This window comes from Episyrphus balteatus, chromosome 2 (genome assembly GCF_945859705.1).
Source record: "Episyrphus balteatus chromosome 2, idEpiBalt1.1, whole genome shotgun sequence".
Lineage (NCBI taxonomy): Eukaryota > Metazoa > Arthropoda > Insecta > Diptera > Syrphidae > Episyrphus > Episyrphus balteatus.
Genome location: NC_079135.1, coordinates 133,546,002 through 133,567,668, shown reverse-complemented (window position 1 = coordinate 133,567,668; position 21,667 = coordinate 133,546,002). Strand labels below are relative to the sequence as shown.

The 21,667-nt window shown below is 28.7% G+C and overlaps 2 protein-coding genes across 9 annotated transcripts in view; one reads left to right on the top strand and one right to left on the bottom strand.

Moving 5' to 3' along the window:
- The window catches only part of LOC129908915 (ras-related protein Ral-a), a 154,982-nt gene that overhangs the window by 25,849 nt on the left and 107,466 nt on the right, over positions 1-21,667 (top strand). The window lies entirely within an intron of this gene.
- The window catches only part of LOC129908914 (uncharacterized), an 86,568-nt gene continuing 75,623 nt past the window's right edge, over positions 10,723-21,667 (bottom strand). For both annotated transcript variants that reach the window (XM_055985748.1, XM_055985749.1), the window contains exons 5-6: positions 16,293-16,562; positions 10,723-12,617 (exon numbers count right to left, since the gene is read on the bottom strand). In XM_055985748.1, coding sequence (XP_055841723.1) covers positions 12,204-12,617; positions 16,293-16,562 — 684 coding nt within the window. In that variant the 3' untranslated portion in view covers positions 10,723-12,203. The remainder of the gene's footprint in view (positions 12,618-16,292; positions 16,563-21,667) is intronic.

Here is a 21,667-nt window from a genome sequence, read left to right as displayed (position 1 = left end):
TGAAATTTTTTTTTCGAACCCACCCATTGAAAGCTTGCTATGAATTCATAAAATTTGTTTCTCCCTTTTAAGACTTTATTTTTATTTGATATATCGACATTTTTATTTGTTATCGTTGGTAAAAAAAAATTGCGCAAGGTATGTATTGTATTGCACCTATAGTAAACCTTATTTAAGTGTGCTCCTTCAACTGAGTTTTAGGAAGGTCCTTTGTAGTTAGATTACAATCGTCGGCCTTATCATCATTTTCGTAGGACTAGGGTTTTTTTCTTATCAAATTTGTAAATAAGTAAATAAGTTAGAGATATGGGGACGTGAATTTTTGTAAGCCTGTTGGTTTGAAAATGGGCTTGATGTAAGTTTTTGGTTTAGGTGCTATGAATTGAATTAATCTAAGTCAAATTTTGTTATTTTTTCATAAACAAACCTTAATATTATATGTATCAAACCCAAAATGTATTTTGAATGTAAAAATGATATTGTTTATCTTAATTTCAAATTCCGCTTTCTAATGAATAGGTACAGTAGCGAGCAAAAAAAATGCAAACAATAAAAACATTTGCATTTTTTTGCTCGCCCAAAAACGCATATTTAGGTAGACTTTTGACAAAATAATGGCTTTGGAGTAAAATATTACACAAATTGAATCTGTTTAATGAAAATAAAACAGTTTCAATATGCCAAATTTGGTAACTTAGTTCTTGTTCCAAACTCTTTAAACTTTTTTCGTTTGCATTTTTTTTGCTCGCTACTGTATATCTATACCTACATACGTATTGCAATACATACTAAAAAACTTACTATATTAATCGTTCTTCAACTTTTTGGAAAATTTTCAAATTCTGTTGGACAAAAATAAATAAGATGTAATAATGAGGAATTCTGTTACGCCAAGCCGCTCGTCGGTTTGTGCGCCTGGACGCAAATCTGTACGCATTTCGACCTCCTTAACGGTTAGATAATATTATTCCATAACGCGTATTTTTTTTAATATATCGCTTCGAATGTATGTATAACTATGATACAAAATGTTAAATATATTGCTATTTTCTCGAAAACAGCTCCTCCGATGTTGATTAATCCTTGCAGTTGTAATATTGAAGTTATTAATTTGAAATAAGTTTTTCTTCAAAATCAATTTTGTCGGTCCTTCCCTTATATCAGCCAAATTTGTTTAAAATGTAGGTATATAAAAACAGTTCTTATAGTAAAAAAAATTAACTAGCATTTATATCTAAGCTCTTTAAACTATACTTGCGACCCAAGAGAACATCCCCCTCCCGTGGTGGATCATCAATGTCAGCGATGGTGTAAATACAAAAAATAATGTGTACCCAAAAGCATTTGAATAATTCACTTATTGCTGAATTTCCAAATTCCCATTTAAAAAGTTTTTTTTATAAGAATAAAGCTAACTGAGGTTTAACTTAATATTGAAAAATTGGTCCTTACACAAAACTATTTTAATAATGCCTGGCCATCGCTACATCATAAGTACATAAATATGTGGGTACAGTTCAATTAAATATTATTTGATTCCATCAAAAATCTCTTAGAATAACTATCACGTCAAGAGGGTATTAATACATATTTAGCAAACAAAAGACACGCCTAATTCAAAATATAAAAAATGCGACAAAACATTTTATATATACAAATCAAAGCTAAACATGCAGATTTTTAAAAAAATTGTTTACACGGCACAAATAGAATGGGACATACCTATATTTATATTTTTTTTATTTTGCTGCCGCGTTCAAATAATAAAATTCAAAGAAGAATTTTAAAATAGACCTAGCTGTTTATGTGTGTATGTCTATATAGGTACGAAGAAAGTAAAGAAGCCTTAAAAATGAACGATATAAAAAAAGTGCAAAGAATAGAAAAATTTACTCTTGCATATGAAATGATGTTTCCTTTTTATTTTTATTTTCCAATCACGTCCTGTTTACCCATGTAGAAATTTATTTGACGTCAAGTACGTTTATTCATTGCTACCCGCAATCTGATGATGTGAATATTTTCTCTCTGAAACTTCTGATTTTTACTCGAATTCTCCCCCACACTTCCTTATTCAATACTCTTCTTGTTCTCAATAATTCGCATTTAAAATAAACAGTCTTCTTAGACATTTAAAGAGAATGATAATTTCAAACAGCTTCTCTTAATTTCTTTTGTCAATAAAAAATTAAATAAGTTTTTCAGTTTCACATTAATATGAAGTAAAATCAAATAAAATGATGTTATATTTTGATTAATAATTCTAATTCTTACGACAGCTAATTTCTTGTCTATATTACATTTTGGTTTGAGTTTCTACATCACACACGTGTTCGTTTGTAAAGCCAAGCCCAAACTGCAATAACAAGTTAATTATACAGCCTCGGAAATGAGTGAAGTTTCAATTTTAATTCGCAAACATAATAACGAAATCCTTGCCTCTACAACTTATATAAAAAAAAAACCTAAAATAAGAGAAGCAAAAAATGAATTTCAAACAATCCTGATTGACTAATTGAAAAGGGTTCCCAAGGGAAACGAGTATCGCGCAGTAGGAAGCAATGAACAACCACTGCGACAAGTTCCTCCCATCTAGCCATTAATTGGAGTTAATAAAATTTTACTTAACTTTGTTATGCTTTGAATATGGAACAACTCTCTAAAATCTCCAGGGAAAATTGTTGGTTTCGGTTGAAGTAAGATAGGATGAAGAGAGAACCCTTAGTAAACAATCCACTTAAAATCATTTAATATTCCTTAATTTTCCCATCCGTACGTTTTCTTTTTAATTTTGATCAACAAATTAAGCTCATAGTACATTAAGAAATAATGGATTGTTAAGTTTCTTTTTCCTTTATTGTTGTTTCTCGTGTTATGAATTTCAACTTTCTGAGTAATGTCTTATATTGTATATCTTCGATATATATAAAGTTGAAGGATTTTTAATAATTACGGCCTACTTGGATATCTTTCAAATTAAGAACCATATGAATAATAATTTTGAATTTTGGACAAACTGTTATACGCTTTGAGAAATCATTTAAGGTAAACAAACAAATTTTGACTCCACATCGTATTAATTTTTATAAAAGCGCTCCCGTTAAAATCTTTGCTAAAAAATTCAATCCTGTTTACATGCTAGATGAGCTGACTAATATAACCAATATATAGGTACGGTTACCATCCGTCCCGTTTTCCTATATCTTGTCCCGGTTTTTATTTAAGAAACCCGGGACATATAAGTGTCCCGTATTTTGTAATTTGACCCCTTATTGTCCATTATTTTCTTATTCTCTGATTTTGTGTTAAACATTTTAAATATTTTGTACGTAAAGCAGTGGTTGGGACATACAAGTTTTTCTAATTTTTCGGATAAAAGCATTAGTTTTCTTGATTTCTGACTTCATCGTAAACAACTTAAATGATTTCAACGAAAATGTTCCCATTGAATCGTTTAAGAAACCTTGATATCAAAAGGAAAAATTAAGAAAACTCATTATAAAAACTATTTTTTTTTTTTTAATATCAATCACCCCTATTACGTAAGTCGTTTGTACTTAAACGACAAGAAAACGACTTTCCAAGGTGTGGTAAATTATAAATTTTACTTCGCACTTCGCCCCTCTTTCTTATGACACCTTAATTGCTTTAATCAAGCCTCAATTTTAGCGTCCAGAGTGAGTCGTTTTTGTGTCGATTTAGTAAAAATGACTTACATAATAGGGGTGAATATTTTAAAAATGATCCAATGCGTATTTTGTGTGTCCCTGGTTTCGCTCACAGAAATACGGTCACCGTAGGTATAGGGTATAATGTTGTTCACGAAAAGTAGATATATTATTGAGCCCAAGCATGGATCAAATTTTTAGCATGGAGTCAATTAAAAACTTTATTAAATCTATAAAATCTGAATGATCGCAAGAGCCTAATAAAACAGAGAGTGTTTTATTGCCGCATTGAGATTTTTTAATTTTCGGTAAAATTTATTTTTAGATGGCGTCATCAAATGAACCTTGCACTCAAACTAGGTGGTAAGGCCATCGCGTTAAACTAGTGAAAATTAAAAAAAAAAAACTTAGAGGGACAATTAGTAAAGCTATGTATTGAAAAGAATTGAATATTCAACTTCAGAAACAAAAATAAATATCAAAGCGATCGAAGTTCTCTTAACACTTTCTTAAACGAGAATTTTCAAGCAAAAAAAGACACATTTTTGTGAAAGAAAATTTTTTGTAATAAAATCGATTTTTTTTCCAAAAACAACAAATAAGAAAGTACCTTAATATTTAAGACCCGTTTGCTGAATCGAAACTTAAGCATTTAAGTTATACATAAATCCCTATGTGACAGTTTACTCAGAGGAAAAAGTAGGGAATATGAGTTTATGTTCAACATAAATTATTTAAGTTTAGATTCAGCAAATTTCCCTTAGTTCACTGTGGTGTATACGTACTTTTTATCTTTCTATTCATTCTTCCTTTTACTCGTTTGGAAACGATATTCAAATTCGAAAAGATGAATACGATAATACTGTGGTAGGTATTTAATTTGATTTTATTTGCTGTTTAACTTTTAACTATTTTAACTTTTAAATTTTGTAAGTGCTGATTAGTAAATCACGGCGTACTAGTACCAAGTAAGTGTAAATAAGAAAGTAAATATTTTTAATCTATTGCATAGATTTTATGGCAGACATGGGCATGAAACCAAAAAATGTAGTAACGAAAATTAGTAACAAAAATTGTAACGAAAAATTATTACGCCGCACACATGGATAGTTCACTAAATAATACAGTCAAATAAGGAGAAGAAAGGGGTAAATCTCGGAATGAATGTTAGTAGAAATTTTTTTTGCTCAATATCTTCCTTTTGCCATTCTATAACATATCTCAAAAGTCTAGAAAAATCTCATGTCCGCTTGTCCCGATTTCAAGGTCAAATCGCGAAATGGAGATTTTCAAAATTAGCAAAATAGGCTATGGTATTATATACACATATGATACATGAGATTTTTTTTAGATTTTTGAGGGTAGTTAAAATTTTTTGGAATCAGCATTAAAAAATACCTTGAAATCATGTATCATATGTGTATATAATACCATAACCTATTTTTGCTAATTTTGAAAATCTCCATTTCGCGATTTGACCTTGAAATCGCGACAAGCGGACATGAGATTTTTCTAGACTTTTGAGATATGTTATAGAATGGCAAAAGGAAGATATTGAGCAAAAAAAATGTCTACTAACATTCATTCCGAGGTTAAACCCTTATTTGACTGGATTAAAACGTGTATGGTATGTGTGTACAATTGTACATAGTACGAATGTACAATTGTACGAAGCTTGCATGTATTGAGACGAACGAGAGCAAGTAAGCGCTGTTTGTGTGAATAGTTTTGGTTCAGACAGAGATGGTTATATAAATTGTGTTAGACAACAAAGAGAGGAGTAAGGAAGAAGACCATAAATGCTGTGTCCGCAGAATAAATCAGGAGCAAAAAAAATTATCTGTATTTTCTTTTCATTTGTTTTCTCTTCCCATTCTTCTGTTTCTTGTTCAACTTTTTATGATTTGTGAACTAGTAAAGCGTTGCATTGCGCTTGCGATATTAAATCAGAAGAGAAAAAGTATTCTTGTGTTTTCTTATTTTTTTATCTGGAGAAGTTTATATGATATGAGATTGTGTGTATGCATGTTTTTTTTTACTAAAATACAAAACATAATCATTGGTTTTGTGTAGTGTAGTGTAGTGTGTAGGTAAACAAATTATAATTGCATAATTTGATAAAAAATGCAATGCAATAGCTTTACCGCGGCAGTCCTCGAGTGCAACAAGTTTTTTTTTTTTTTTTGTTCACTGTGGTATATGCGTACTTTTTTAGCCCTTTTATTCATTGTGCTTTTTACTAGTGCTTTAAATAAAAAATAAAAACTTTATTACATTGGTACCAGGACCAAGTAAGTAGGAAGTAAGAAAGTAAATATTTTGTGTTCACTGTGGTGTATACGTACTTTTTTAGACGATTTATTCTTTATGCGTTTTATTGGTTTAGAAAATAGTCTTTATGTCCGAAAAAATAAAAACGTTATTACATTGGTACTGTCTTGATTTTGCGATGTAATTGGTAATTTAATGTCTTAAGTGCTGGTTATTGCATCATAGCTTACTTAGTTTTTTAAATTGTTAGCAAGTAAGAAGGTAAATATTTTTTGGTTCCTTATGGCATGTGTTTACTTTTTTAGGCATTTTCTTTTTTTTTTCTTTTTAGTGGCATAGAAAATATCTATGAACCCAAATGAAGGCAATTGTGCATTGGTATTTTAATCTTGATTTTTTTTAATGCAACTTCTAATTAAAAGTTTATGTTCTGGTTACCGAATGACAGTAGGTAGGTATACTTATTTTTTTTTTTTATCAAATTTTGTATTTCTTACCAATTCAGTCAAAAGTTTACCTACACAATTTTAATAAAATTGTTGGCACATAGGTAGAATTTGAACGAAATTAATTTTCCCAAGAATTTCATTTATTTTTATAGAATTTCCGAGTCATTCATTGTTTGTTTTTTTCTTATCACTCTCAATTCTTCTGGAGAAACCTTATACATAGAAGTAATTAAAATGCATTACATTATTCAATCGTTTGACGGGTTAGCCAAGACATTACTTGTTATTTCGTAATATGTAATAAAAGCTATGGATATTTTTGTGACTCTATTACCTCATTTGAATTCAAAATTTTAGCCCAATAGATATAAAAAATGAAAAAGAAGCACGCGTGGGTCTTAGGCAGCTTGGGTAGATTGAGTTCAAATTGTGTCTTTTGTATGCATTACAAAGAGAAATAGAGATAGAATGTAATTAACCCTTAAAGTTTAAATTTTTTGTATTTTATAGAATATTCAACAGTTTTTACAAAACAAAAAAAAACTTTTTCTACAACTGTAACTACAAAAAATTAACAAAAGAAATCCAAATATTTCTTCCAAATTAGCTGAATGTGTAGGATACCAAAAGAGGTCAAATGCTTTTATATTTTTTTTTTCTTCAATTCCTTGATTTATGATACTAAAGCGTATGAATCTAGCGACTCTTCGAATGAATCTTATTATGTCAAAGCCCTCCTTCCACCAAAATATCTCATATTTCAAAAAGATAAAAGAAAAGAAGCAGAATCGATAAAAACAACTCTTTACATACTTCCCCCAAATTGTTGTTGACTGCGCCGTGATTATTATCATAACAGACTACTCAATAGACCAAGGACATAACATACAAAAGATATAAGTATACGTAGTTTGTTATGTGTAAGTGTACTCCCAATATAAGTATGTGTATCATACGAGCTTTCGAATAAGAAATACTCGAACTGTTTTTCGTCGCGTTTTTACGTAGTTTCCGCCAACTCTCTCATTCTTTTTCAGTGGTAATTTTGCAACGACACTCCATAAATTCATGAACCTTATCAGCTATAAAATTACAACAAGCGAATTTTCGTATGAAATCTTTGCTCGAACGACCATGGTGAAATTTGAAAACAAGCATTTTTATGAGATTGCCTACTTATTTAAGGCATCACACGCGATATTTACAGTACATTTATAGTGTTATGGTTATATCAATTTTTGTCAAAATTTTAACTGATGGGTAAAGAAATAAATGATATAAAAAAGTTTTTGCTTTAGATAGAGTAGCTACTAAAACTGCTATTCTATAAGAATGAATATTTGATTTGTTTAAGATAGAAACAGATGGATGAATTTTATGAATTAAAAAAGTAAACTCTTAAAAGTTCTAAGCAAAGGGTTTGAAAATACATTGCCAGTAGTTCCTTGCAATAATTTAACTTCTTGATTTAATGACTTAAATTTTACTACAATAGACATACTCCTTAACTCCGTGTTAGATTTCTATTGTTTCGTTTAGTTTATTTTCTAACTTGAATGTCAATTTCATTACAAATGCATCACGTCATTAACAAGAAACTTGAATGTCAATTTGAATTCGAATATTTATCCACTACAAAGCACAGAAGCACTATAAAGTAAATTTTCTTCGTTTAATAAAACATTCTGCTTTGTCTTTAATGAAAGGAGGTTTGTTATTTCCAACACAACATGTTGTATACTTAGATTCCAGTATACAGTCATATAGATTTAAAATCTCTTTAAATTGTATTGCCTACTACATGAAATTAACCTTATAAAAATGCTTTTGTCCTACTTTTCTTATCTTTTCTGAAAAAAAACTGCAGGGATTAATTTTCGTTTATAAGTTATTCATTTAAAATATATATAACAGAAACCAATACATCCTTCTATTATATAAATATTTTAATCTGTCAATTCAGGAGTTTTCAAATCTATTGGTAAAAAACTCAGATTTTTTTTCAACGAATGCTTATTTTACTTCTTTTTTATTATGAGCCAAACTAAAATTTCAAAATTTCAACGGAATACATTTATGAATTTATTAATATTAGTTGCATTAAGCTATCTAACCATACAAAAAACCATAATTCTTGATGTTGGTTTCATTTGAACATTCATTTGATAAAACTTCTTTTAGTACCGTATATCTTTATTTAAATATAAATAAAATAACACTTTGATATTCGTTGATAGATTAATGAGATATACCTATACATTGCCACCACCTTCTTCTTGGAAAATACACATTCATATCGCATTTAAGAACTGCTTGAATGTCTGTTAAAATCATCACTGTTTGTGCATAATGAGTTGGCGTTGTAGCATATGCTCTACGACAGGCACAGACCAAATCCAAGATGGCCCTTAATGGACATAGTTTAGGATAAGTGGTAATTTACTTAAGTGTCACTCGAGATTATAATTTATATATGATATCCACATGTGTACAGCATATGCTGTATAAGAGTATTCAACATATCAGATTGAAGAAGAAGAACATGTCAAATGCAAACGTCTTTCTAGGCTTCTGATATTAATACGTTTGTTTGGAAATGATTCTTGAATTTGAAGCACAAAAATGACATAAGACTCTAACCGATATCTGAAAAGAAATTATGTATTAAAGTATTCGTATGTTTTTCCTTCGATGTGAAAATATTTTGCGAAAACCTTTAATTTTAATAAGGGTATAATTTTGGTATATGTACTTTTTATTTATTTAAAAGGTGATAAAAGCATTAAATTTTTTCAGTGAGCATAGTTTTAACCGATAAAATAAACAAACTAAATATACCGTTTTTATACTTCATTACACAGAGAAAAATATGACCCGATAAAAACTAACAGATTGCCATATTGTTTTACCGTTCATACATTTCATAAGGAAATCTTATTTAAATCAACGATTAATAAGGTTTTTTTAAGGAGATTTCTTATTATTTTTATAGAGAAAATCTTATTAAAATTTCTTTGGTTTTTTTGTGCAACTTAGCATTAGAACAAAAATCGCGATCAATATTTTCATGGCAGGATGGTTCAGGTGGTAAGGTGAGCGACTATAGATTTGAAGTCTCCAGTTCGATTCCCGGCCTGGTCTTGGTTTTTTTTTTTCTCTTTTTAAAACAATAAGGAAAACCCGATTGTTTTAATAAGGTTTCCTTCTTGGATGAAAACCATAGAGAAATCTTATTGTTTTTGTTCTATTTTATGTGGTCTATTTTTCTCTGTGTAACTTGTTTTTTATATGACTCGTTAAATCTGTTTCAATTTTTTCAAAGTATTCGCCTGAATATACACGAAGTGATAATATTAACGTATTTTCTAATATCCTCATTGAGTAAAACCCACTTATCCCGAGTAGTTTTTCGAATTTAAAAATTATCCCCGACCCAGAGCTCGTGGATTGATAGGTATTAGTTTATTTGCAGAAATTTGGTCGTACATTACAAAGCGTAATTCAAAAATAAAAAAAATGTTATGATGTGAAGTTTTTCACAGCTACACTGTTAAAAGCATTAAATTCAAATTTCTTATACTTCACTACTTTTGATTACATTTTAAAATTTTTTTATTCAAAATAAGGCTTTTAATAGGAAAGTATTTGAAATTTATAAAAAAAAATATTTAAAAGCTGTGTGAAAAGACCTAATTCCAAAGGTTGTATTAATTGCCCGTAGGGCAATGGTTAGTGCGGTGGACTATCACGCCAGAGGTCAAATTAAGCATCCACAACCTAAACATTCTTTTCAGGGGTACTGCCACTTTAGAAGAAGTGAAAAAGCCTTCAAGAGTTTATTTCTCATGAAAAAGTGTATCCCTGCTACTCTCTCTGTTCGTACTTGGCGTAATTGTAGATCCTGCCGTTCTTGCAAATTAATTACACGCACAAACGAATAGTTGGAATCCACTAGCCCCTGCTCTTTCATGGGTTGTCGTACTTAAAAAGTATTTTATTTTTGATGCAATGTGGTGATACGACAATTTATTTCTTATTCCCAACAGACAAGGAGGTAACAGTTAACGCCTATTTGCAGTGGGTTTATGGAACAAAAATTGTGCAATGTGCACAAGTGAATTGTTGAGAATTCTAAGTCGAGATTATTAAAATCAACAAAAGCCATAATATGAGAATACCTATAAAAAAACCTTAATGCCTTAAAAAAAACTAACTTCATTTTAGTTAAAAATGCAATATCTTTTATTTATCAATGTTGTTTTTATTTACTAAGTAACTTTTACAATACTTTATTATGGAAATGGCATGCGATAAATTTACTTGTATATTATACGTTTATTTTTTATATTTGTTTTTTTTTTTTTTACCTCTACTTAAATAATCACAACTAACAATTAAAATTTGCACCCTTCTACGTTTATTTACGCAAATTAATTACACATATACTTCGAGTTCTTTTGTAGTTCTTATCCTCTACAAGTTATTTCTAATGTTTAGCACAAATAAGTTTTTTCTTCGATTACATTTGGCACAAAATAATTGTAAGATTTTTAAATAATTTGACGAAAATATAATAATATAAATGCCATTAAAATAGGTAGGTTTGTTTTTGTTTTTTTTTTTTTTTTTTTTTTTTTTTTTTTTTTAATTTTTATAGGTACAAATAACTTAAGTTACATTGTAAAAAGACGAAATTACCTGTATGCTTGCATGTTTTCTTTAAGTACAACTACAATATTTATTTAAAGTTACTTTATTTTGACTATGATTTTGCTTCTTTTTTTTATTTTTTTAAGTACAAAACTCTGCTGTTATCATAAATTTTCGGTTTTCGGTTGGAAACAAAATTTTTGCAAGACCAATTCAATTGACTTGTTCTCTTAACGAAAGAACTTTAAATTTTCGAAAAAAAATATGCATTTAATTTGAAAATTTTAAAATCTATGTGTAAAACATTCACACTTGTTCCTTTTTCTCAAGGATTGTGATCCCAAAACTATTATCAATTATAAAATCTATCAAAGTTGCATAGGTTCAGTAACAAAAAATTCTGAGATACGATTATTTGAATTTACTTTTTTAACCTGCTATTGTATCAAAGTTTTGTATTCCTTTTTGTTTTAAAACATTTGAAAGGTGGTTAATGAATCCGTTATATTTACTGAAGAAAGTGAAATTGAATTTAACAATGTTGATTCTTAAAAAAAATAATTTATGTTTTATAGTACAGTACAATAGTTTTTTTTTAATAAAATTTCATTATTTTATAAAAGAAACCTAACACAAAATATGTGCTCGATACTCATATTGGATCATAAACAATTAACTGCCAATATTTTTTTTTTCAATAAGCTTAAGCTAAATACATAGTTAATAAAAAGAGCTTTAAGTACAATTAATTTATTGTCAAATTTAAAAATGAAAAAGTTGAAAATTATAAAGCTGTATGCAAACCACTTATATTCTAGGCATTGCCTATTGGAAACAAGTCGCAATAAAGCATAATACTTTTATAAATGAGACTATAATATTAATAACTTTTCCTTAAGATTAAATTTTACTCACAAAACAGTAAAATACAATCTTACGTTTTAAATACTTTTACTGCCGACTTTTTCCGAAAGCAACTTATTTGCGATATTTAAGTGCTTACTGCAGTTTTATTTTACTTGCTTTTATCATTTTGATTTTAATATTTAATTTGAACATAAAAAAATATCTGTGTTTTTGTTTGTAACAAATTTTTGTATATTTACTATAACTTATCTATGTTATTATAGTTTTATTTATTTCAATAAAATTATAAAATAAATTGTCACAGATAAAAGGACGTATTTCTCGAAGTAATTTTCTGTACGTAATTGAGCAGTTTAATTATTCCAACACATATAATTAAATATGAGCATGAGCTATGGTTGTTTCGACCATTATTACCAGTATAGGCTGAGTTATCAGGGTCGCCATTTTGTTTTGTGCCTTCCAAACCTAAATAACTTGGAGATTTTGTTGTATGAGACGACATGCTGAGCAAAATTCGTTGTTGGACGTTCTTGTGAAATACATGTAATATTGACACCTCACACAGAAGTAAAATACTCGTCTGATACTTTGGTACGACTTGAAATAAACCCTGTAGAATCTGGCTGTGTGGATAAATTTCCAGGGAAGAGTATGTAGCTGAACCTTCATATGATTCTTGGGTTATTCGTTGAAAAGGTGTCTTATAAACCTATTAATGAAATAAAAATAAAAACCAATAAAAGTTCAATTTGCTTTAACTTACGTTCTTTTATTTTTATGTTGAGAAGTACATCTGTGTTAACATTAATAAAAATAGTTTTACTCAAAATGCTTTTTTTTATTTAACTACGCATATCCTTCTTACTTGTTTAAAATAAAAAAAAAATTAAAGAAAGTGATAAACATAATAATGGTGGTATTATTCGTTGTTTTGCAAATTTTGTAAATCAAAATCTTATTGTCTGTAAAATTTTGACAGTAGTGAATAAATTTTATTTCGAAGAACACAAAACACAAAAAAAGTACAAGTCTTGATTTGCCAAGATATTTATTTATATTTTAGATGACATCTGTTGTAGTTTTCGTTTTATACAGTTTAATTAAATTATTTTATTATTATTATTAATTTTCTATAAAAAAACAAAACGATTTTAAATCCTAAAATGAGGCGCTCAGCGCCAAAACGGCCTAACCCCATAAATTTCGTTTTGAGAAAAACGGATTTCAAGAAAATCATATTCTCAGGATTTCTTTTTTAATGGCTTTCAATAGTTATAAAAAAAAATTATTTAATTCTTAGTTTGTCATTTTTTTTAGTTAGGAGTATTGGCTATACTTCTGAAAATACATTTGTTATCCTAGTTTAGGCAATTTTGTCTGTGAAGCCAAAATGGCTTCAAGAGTGGTGACAGTAGTTTTTGGCTCTAATTTTAACTCTAATTAATATAATTTAATGGGAATTCATTTTTATATTATAAATTGTTTTATTGCGGTTCGATCTGTGCACTCAGTTTAATTTTTTTTTAAATGTGGGTTAGGCCGTTTTAGAGCTGAGAGCCTCAAATATAGGTTAATTGTTTGGGAATTAGTTTTTAGTAAAAATTTCTAATTTCAACACATTTCATAACTTTATGAAATTAATATTTTTATATTTAACCCTCTGTCGGTACACTGGTGCGAATTTGGCAGGACAAAAATAAAAAGTAGTCACAAAAACGTGTCTTAATAAGGGTGAAAATAATTTTTTTGGTATTGTAAATACAATATTGGAATTCCTCGAAAGATTCTACATCAATTTCATATGATTCTCTATAAAATAGTCAGACCGAAGTTCTAACGACATGAAAAAGTATAAACCAAATTCGCAAAAAAGAGATGTGTCTACAGAGGGTTAACTCAGTAATAAAATTGAAATTAGAAAGCATTTTGTTCGTATTGAAAAAAACCTTACTTAAAGAATAGTCCAAAAAACTACGACAAGATTCTTAGCAATGATTTTAAGTTGAATAGATAAAATAGATTTGAAGATTTCCTCTTAAATTAAAATAGTACTTACATATTTATCGATAACAAGCAAAATGATGCATTAAAGTGAAAATTTCGAAAAATGCAGATTTGCGGTTTCGGCTCTGTATTTGATTGGTAGTTCAATATCTCCAAAATCAGTTTTGCAATATTTTAACAAACATCAGAGAACCTTACATGAAAAATACGCATTTTGTCGGTTATGATGTTTGTTTTTACTAAACACCATAAAAAGTTAGAGGATTAGATTTTTGCCTCCTTTTCTTTTATAGCTATATTTGAATTAATTAAAATGCCAATAATGTAAAAAACTGGACCTTTCGGTATGAAAACCAATTAAATATATAGTAGCTAAAAAATCAATATCTTGTTTTCTTTCAGGTTATTCTATTCGAATGTAATTTTTGATTAAAAACACACAATGACTTAAATAAGAAAGCTAAAAGTATTTCAAATGGAAAGAAAAAGATCGGCGAAAAAATCTGTTAGGTGGTTTTTCAAACACCATCATAACCAATTTTGACTTAAGCCTGGTACGCTGCTCGTGCTAAATTTTAGCCAAGATAAAATTCCCATACAAGTTATCGATAACTTGTATGGGATCCATTTTATCTCGGCTAAAAAATTTCGATAATTTGTATGGGATCTAAAATTTAGCGCGAGCAGCGTACCAGGCTTTAATTAGTAAACTTTTTACAAGTAAACAATTCGTCGGCGTAAAGCAAAATTGATAATGCTCCGCAGAAAATATAATTTAATGGGACATACCTAGAACATTAAAAACGGAAGTAGCCTTTTGAAAATGAGCCCGAGTATTCTTGATTGTTGTAAGTCCCATCATATTTTGTTCTAAGTCCACTTTTCATTCAAGGAAAAAACGTACTCGTATAGGAATTGTTCTATGTCCAATTTTGGGTTTTTAGTTTTAAAAAATATTTAAAAATAGTATGCACCTACTAATGAGGTAAACTTGTATATTTTATTCAAGAGAAAAGAACAAACTTTATAAAAAACCAAATTGAAACTTAAAAATCGTCCCCTGTAAAATTTGCTTTTTGTGACTAAGAACAATTTTGCTTTACGGTGATGAATTGTACAGATTATTATTTCCACAATTTAATTTCGAAGTATTAACCAACTCTTGTGTATCTAAATACACCTTTGAACATATCAGACGTTTTTTGCATCCTACACCGAAAAAAAAAACCAATATCAATTTAACATTTTTTAAATATCAAATTAACATTTCTTAAATATCAGCCAAAAATGCTCTATAAAATGTGTTTAATGATATTTAAAATGTTAAAACAACATTTTTATTATCAGGATGATATTTAAATGTCACATTTTGGAAATTTTTTTTGATATTTTATTATCATTTTTTCATATCAATTTCTCATTCCAAATTATTGAAAAATATTAAATACAAAATTCTTAAAGTGTACTAATTTAAAGGCGCGTTGTGTTTTTTCGAAGTAAAATGTATGATTTACTGATAAAATTTGATCGGCACTAAGATTTTACTTCACATAGTTTGGGAGAAAATAACAAAACAATTATATCATATATAATAGAAAAAATAATATGATCATTATTTTGTAAAGAATAAGTAATGTTTTGAAAGAAAAGAAAGAAAATTCTTTTAATAATAAAAATAATAAAAAAGAAAAGGAAAGAAATAGGTTTCATTATAATAAACTAAAACGTAAAATCTAGTCAACATTGATATTTTAATTGTCAAAGTGAAATTTTCACTATCCACTTAAACTTAAAAAAATGTCAAAATGATATTTTAATTGTCAAAGTGAAATTTTCATTATCCCATCTGAAATTAAAAAATGTGAAAATGATATGATAAAATATCAAAATTGATATTTTAATTGTTGGACGACTTTTGTCACTGAAAAATGTTAATTTGATAGCTGTTATTATCAATTTTTTTTTTCGGTGTAGGCACTATACCTTAAATATTCTTATAAATTTTAATCAACTACACAATGAAATGGTTATTATAGTTGCATATGGATTTTTCAATTGATTTGATTAATGGCCAAATTTATAACAGTCAATAGTAAACAAAGCTTATTCCTAGGAATACACTTTTTTTTTTAGATTGATATCAAATTTCAGTAGTTTTCGTTCCTTTTTTGTGTTTGTTTAACTAATTGATAAATAAAATTAATAAAATTCGAAGATAGTTTTCCAAAAAAGTAATTACACATAACATTTTTTATGCTTCAAGAATGCTTTAACCGTGCATTTATTAAGAAAGCATTTGTTAAAGTTGTTTTCGTGTTGCTATTGGTGTTAAGTTAACCCATTTTTACAAATACATAGATATAATCTTTAATTAACTTACCTTTCGTCCATTGATATACCACGTTATATTTGCTGTCGGATGAGAAGGTCCCACAGTACATATAGCCTTAAAATTGTCATTTGCATTAATTACGCTCTTATCCACATGCATGACTGGGTCTTCTTTTGGTAATTCAACCACATGCATATTTGCAGATCTTATATCTGTATGGAAAAGAGGTGCATCCTCAGATACTTCACATTGATATTGACCAGATAGTTCTCGCGTTACACTCCTCAAAGTCACTGAAGCTGAGTCGGAATTCGCTAACTGAAATTATAAATTGACAAAGTTTTATTTCCAATATTGTTGAACATCGATTAGAAATAACACGGTGTTACAAAAATGAGGTTTCAAAATATACGCGGGTGGAGACCTATCAGGTTTTGTAGAGCTAGTCGCACTGAATACGAAACGGTATTTGAAAATCCCCTAACACCCCCAAAATCTGAAGTTACGGGCAAAAAACGGTTTTTTGGACCTTCACCCATTGAAAAAATTCTAGCTTCGACAATTTTTTACCCAATAAAAACACTGGGTTTCAAAAACAATTGGTTATGTTATATTGATTTAAAAATTAGAATCAAATGTACAATTTTTCCTTTCGGGAATGGTATCATTTAGTACTGTAAGTGTTGCCGTTGTTTTTTAATAATTTTTTTTTATTTTGATAATTTTTTTTTAGAAAACTGCCCCTCCCACCTAAACGGGGGGAGATAGACCCACCTCCCAAAGAAAAAAATGTTTGTACTGAGCTCCTCTATAAAAACCCGTTATCAAATCCTTTCGCCAAGGTTATCCTACTACGTGCCGAAACAACATTTTTGTTCTATACCTAAAAGTTCGAATTTCTGTATCTGGGTTGAAATCGAAAATTTTTTTTTTCTAAGCCAATTTTGGAGTGATTTTTATAAAAAATACCTCGATTGATTGGGAAATAGATATAGTTTATGAATATATTTTTTAAAAAGCATGTTGTTTTGAAAACATATACTTTAAACTGATGCCGAAGTTGGGCAAATGACGAAAAAAATGGAATTTTTGAACTTTGACAGCTTATAAATTCTAAGTGGTTTAACCGAGTTACATGTTTTATACATTGTTGAAAAGGTATATTTATCTTCTATCAGAAACTGTAACAAAATCGAAAATGGGTAAAAAATTGTCGAAGCTAGAATTTTTTCAATGGGTTAAGGTCAAAAAAACCGTTTTTTGCCCGTAACTTCAGATTTTGGGGGTGTTAGGGGATTTTCAAATACCGTTTAGTATTCAGTGCGACTAGCTCTACAAAACCTGATAGGTCTCCGCCCGCGTATATTTTGAGTGTTACACCGTGTAATGTGTGACAAATATAAAAAGTAAGAAATGTTTCGATAGTTTATATTTGTAGGCCAATAGCCAATGCAATTAATGTTGTGGCCTGTATTTACCTTTTTTAAATTCGAAAAAAAAAAATGGAATTGGACTATTTTTTTTTTTTTTTTTCAAATTAACTTCGTCAAAAATCCAAAAATTGATATTTTGCTAAAAAATATTTAAAATAGATAGATAAAATAGATATGTAATAAAGTTATTTATAACCAGATTTTGTTAAAATTCCCCCATTTTTTTTTGGAAAAGATAAAAATTTAAAACCAAAAAATCGAATTTTTGCATATTTCTTCAAATGTTTTAGGTTATATAAAAAATGGTTTGAGAAAAATCTTTAGATCTTTGCATTTATGTTTTTATGATAGGAGGTCTACTTTTGACAGAAATCGTAAAAAACCCATGATTTTTGGCAACCAATTTTTTAGTTAGCAATTTATTTTTCCCTTTTTATATACTAAATTAAATCCTAAATTTTCCCATCACCCCTATGCTGCCTATAATTTTTTCAGCTTTTGCCCTCTGAAAACCGGATTGGCTCTGGTCTAAAAGGAGAGTAGGAAGGCCACATTGGTCCAAATATTCACCACAGACTATGTGCAATAGTCATTGTTTTAAAATGATTTAAAACAGAATAAAGCCACTTAAAAAAATGGTTACACCAATTTTCCTTTTACAGCCTTAATTTATAACAAAACTTTTCTTTGAAATCATGAATACAAAGTCACAAACTTCAAGCAATTCTTGTGTTCATTGGGGAATAGCTCCCCATTTAGACTCGCAAATTTAAAAGACAAAATTACAACTGAACCCCGCCATGGACATTTATGCATACACATTCTTAAATCTTAACTGTTCCTTTAATGTAGGAAGCATTGATTAAATGTTGAGCACTTTGTGTGATTCTGATTTTTTTTAATTTGAAATTAATTTATCAAAGGAATAACCCTTAATTAAAATTTCATAAAAGATTTATGGCTGGTTTTTTAGAGAACAAAAGAAAAAAGGATCGTAGTAATTTTTGCATAATGTTTTAAAATGTTTTATTGAAGGCTACATTTATGTAAAACTCTGTTGGTATTTATCTATCATCTTTTTTGTATAGATCATATTTTTGGTTAACATCAACGATGGCAATTGTTTTTTAGTAAGATAGCAAATATCTTTTAGAAATCTTTTCTAAATGACAAAAAAAAAATTTCTGCTTCCGCTTAAACGATGAAACATTTTGACTAACCACTTAATTTAACGACATTTCTGAAATAATATGTTTTTGTTCACAAATATTTTAATTAAAAAACAAAAACGGCAACAGCGCCAGCGTCAGTTTTGTAACTCTATATGTGCCCATGATTATGAAAGTGGACTAAGTCACTTTTTGCATTGTTTGAAGAAAAACTTACATAATAATTTTCTTATAACTATTTAATTATATTTCTTTTATGAAATCACTAGAGGAGCAATAAAGAAGTTTATTTACTGCGATTTCGCTTTCAAATAAACTTTACCCCTTAAATAATAATTATTTTTAGGCTAGATTTGATGCCATTTTTGGGAGTGACTTAGTCCACTTTCACAATTAAGTTCACATATATTAAAGTAGGTGCATATTTTTAGTTACCCCGGCTTTTAAAAACTCAGTATCAGTATCGGAATTGTTTGCTATATGTTCCGGAAAAGTCGAAATGAAAAACGTTTGTAAAAAAATCCTGATTCCGAAATAGGAGCATTGGAAAAAATTTAAAAAGGACCGCAAACGGTGTGCGAAAAAAAGAAAACATTTTTCCTCGGAGGTTATTTTACCTTTTTCCTTAAACAGAATGATATTCTAAACAAATACCTGGAATAGTCGAGTCAAATTAGACATAAAATTTGTAAAATCTGAAAAATGAGTATAGGACTGCATTATAAAAGGGTCAAATAAGAAAGTTAAAAAAAAAAATTTCACCGCTCTCGATTACAACAGTTTTTATGGACCGTTTACTGTCATTCCGTATGCAAGCGTCAATCGGAATTGCTGTTTAATTTTAGATTTTGCTCAAACTTTGTAGGGATGTTCTCTAGGACTGTAAGGAAGCAAATCCATGATGATTTAATTTTAAGTTGCGTGGTTTCCCCGCTACCCGCATTCGAACTTTTTCAGAAGGTCATTTTTATGTTATTATAACTTTGCGTCTACTAAAGATATCTTTTTGTTTGAAACGCCATTTTAAAGCTTAAGAATAGTAATTTTTGAATATATATTAAAAAATTACGTAATAATTATCCCTGAATTAAAAATAATTTTTGAAAAACTGGTAATTTTGCTGATTTCTCATGGTTTTTTACTGGCTCCAGAACCTTGGCTATTATATATGTAGGAAGCTTATACTTACCAAATATTAAATATAGATATTTTTCAACAAAATAAATTTAAAATTTTAAGTTCAAAGTATTGAGCATTTTAAAAAAGCTAATTTTTATACTGTCATTTTCCACGATTTGACTAAACGAAGAAATGTGAAACTTACAGTGTGTTAAGTTAAGAGTACGAACTAAATATACTATTAATTTCATGCTTTTATCTTATGTCAAACATAGCGCAATCATAGCCTTAAGTAGGGGTTATTTTGGCTTTTTAGCATTTTTGCGAATTTTCAAACAAGCGGTACACTAAGAAGATATGAAAATAACACAATTTTATTTAGAGGACTTAAAGTTAAAAGTTTCAACTTAACACACTGTTAGTTTCATGTTTCTATCTTTAGTCAAATCGTAAAAAATCATAGTATAAAAAAATATTTTTTCAAAAAACTCAAAACTTTGAACTTAAAATTTTTGCATAAGGAGTACAGCCATCATCATTCATTTTAGATGTAATTTGTTGAAAAATATCTTTATTTAATATTTGGTAAGTATAAGCTTCCTACATATAATAGCCAAGGTTCTGGAGCCAGTCAAAAACCATGAAAAATCAGCAAAATTACCAGTTTTTCAAAAATTATTTTTAATTCAGGGATAATTATTACGTAATTTTTTAATATATATTCAAAAATTACTATTCTTAAGCTTTAAAATGGCGTTTCAAACAAAAAGATATCTTTAGTAGACGCAAAGTTATAATAACATAAAAATGACCTTCTGAAAAAGTTCGAATGCGGGTAGCGGGGAAACCACGCAACTTAAAATTAAATCATCATGGATTTGCTTCCTTACAGTCCTAGAGAACATCCCTACAAAGTTTGAGCAAAATCTAAAATTAAACAGCAATTCCGATTGACGCTTGCATACGGAATGACAGTAAACGGTCCATAAAAACTGTTGTAATCGAGAGCGGTGAAATTTTTTTTTTTAACTTTCTTATTTGACCCTTTTATAATGCAGTCCTATACTCATTTTTCAGATGCATCGACTTTCCCTGGATTCCGAGGTATAGGCTATTGATTATGTCGAAAAAAACAGGGTAATAAGGAACTAAGACGTTCACGGGTTTTTATTGCAGGAATCGTTCAATGATTTATAAAAGAAGATAAAACCGCGGAGTGCTATTAAATGAGAGGGTGGAAACTGAAGATAGGGGTGCAAAAGCCCCCTTTATGGTTTTTTCAGTATACCTCGTAAACCAAGCAAAATTTTGATATATTGCACATAAAACTTTTTGTAGAGAATTAAATTTCCTATTGGAATAATGTTTTTTTAAAATTTGAAAAAAAAATTTCCATACCAAAATAGTCGAAACAATCATAAAAAAAATATCTAAAAAATCGATTTTTTGAGTTTTTTTGCTTTTTTACTTGTATATTTTTTTTTGGTTGAGATAGACATAAACGTTGCTTCAAACAAAAAAAGAAGATTAAATTTCCTTCAAAATGCTGTACTCACTAAATTTTTTCATTGAAAATTAACCGAAGTATGGCCATTTTAATCTATCTTTTTTTCGCATTTTTAGTTTTACTCAAGTAAAATAGAAACATTTGAGGGGAAAGTACGATAACTTAAGCACCAAGAACTGATAATGAGATTTTGTA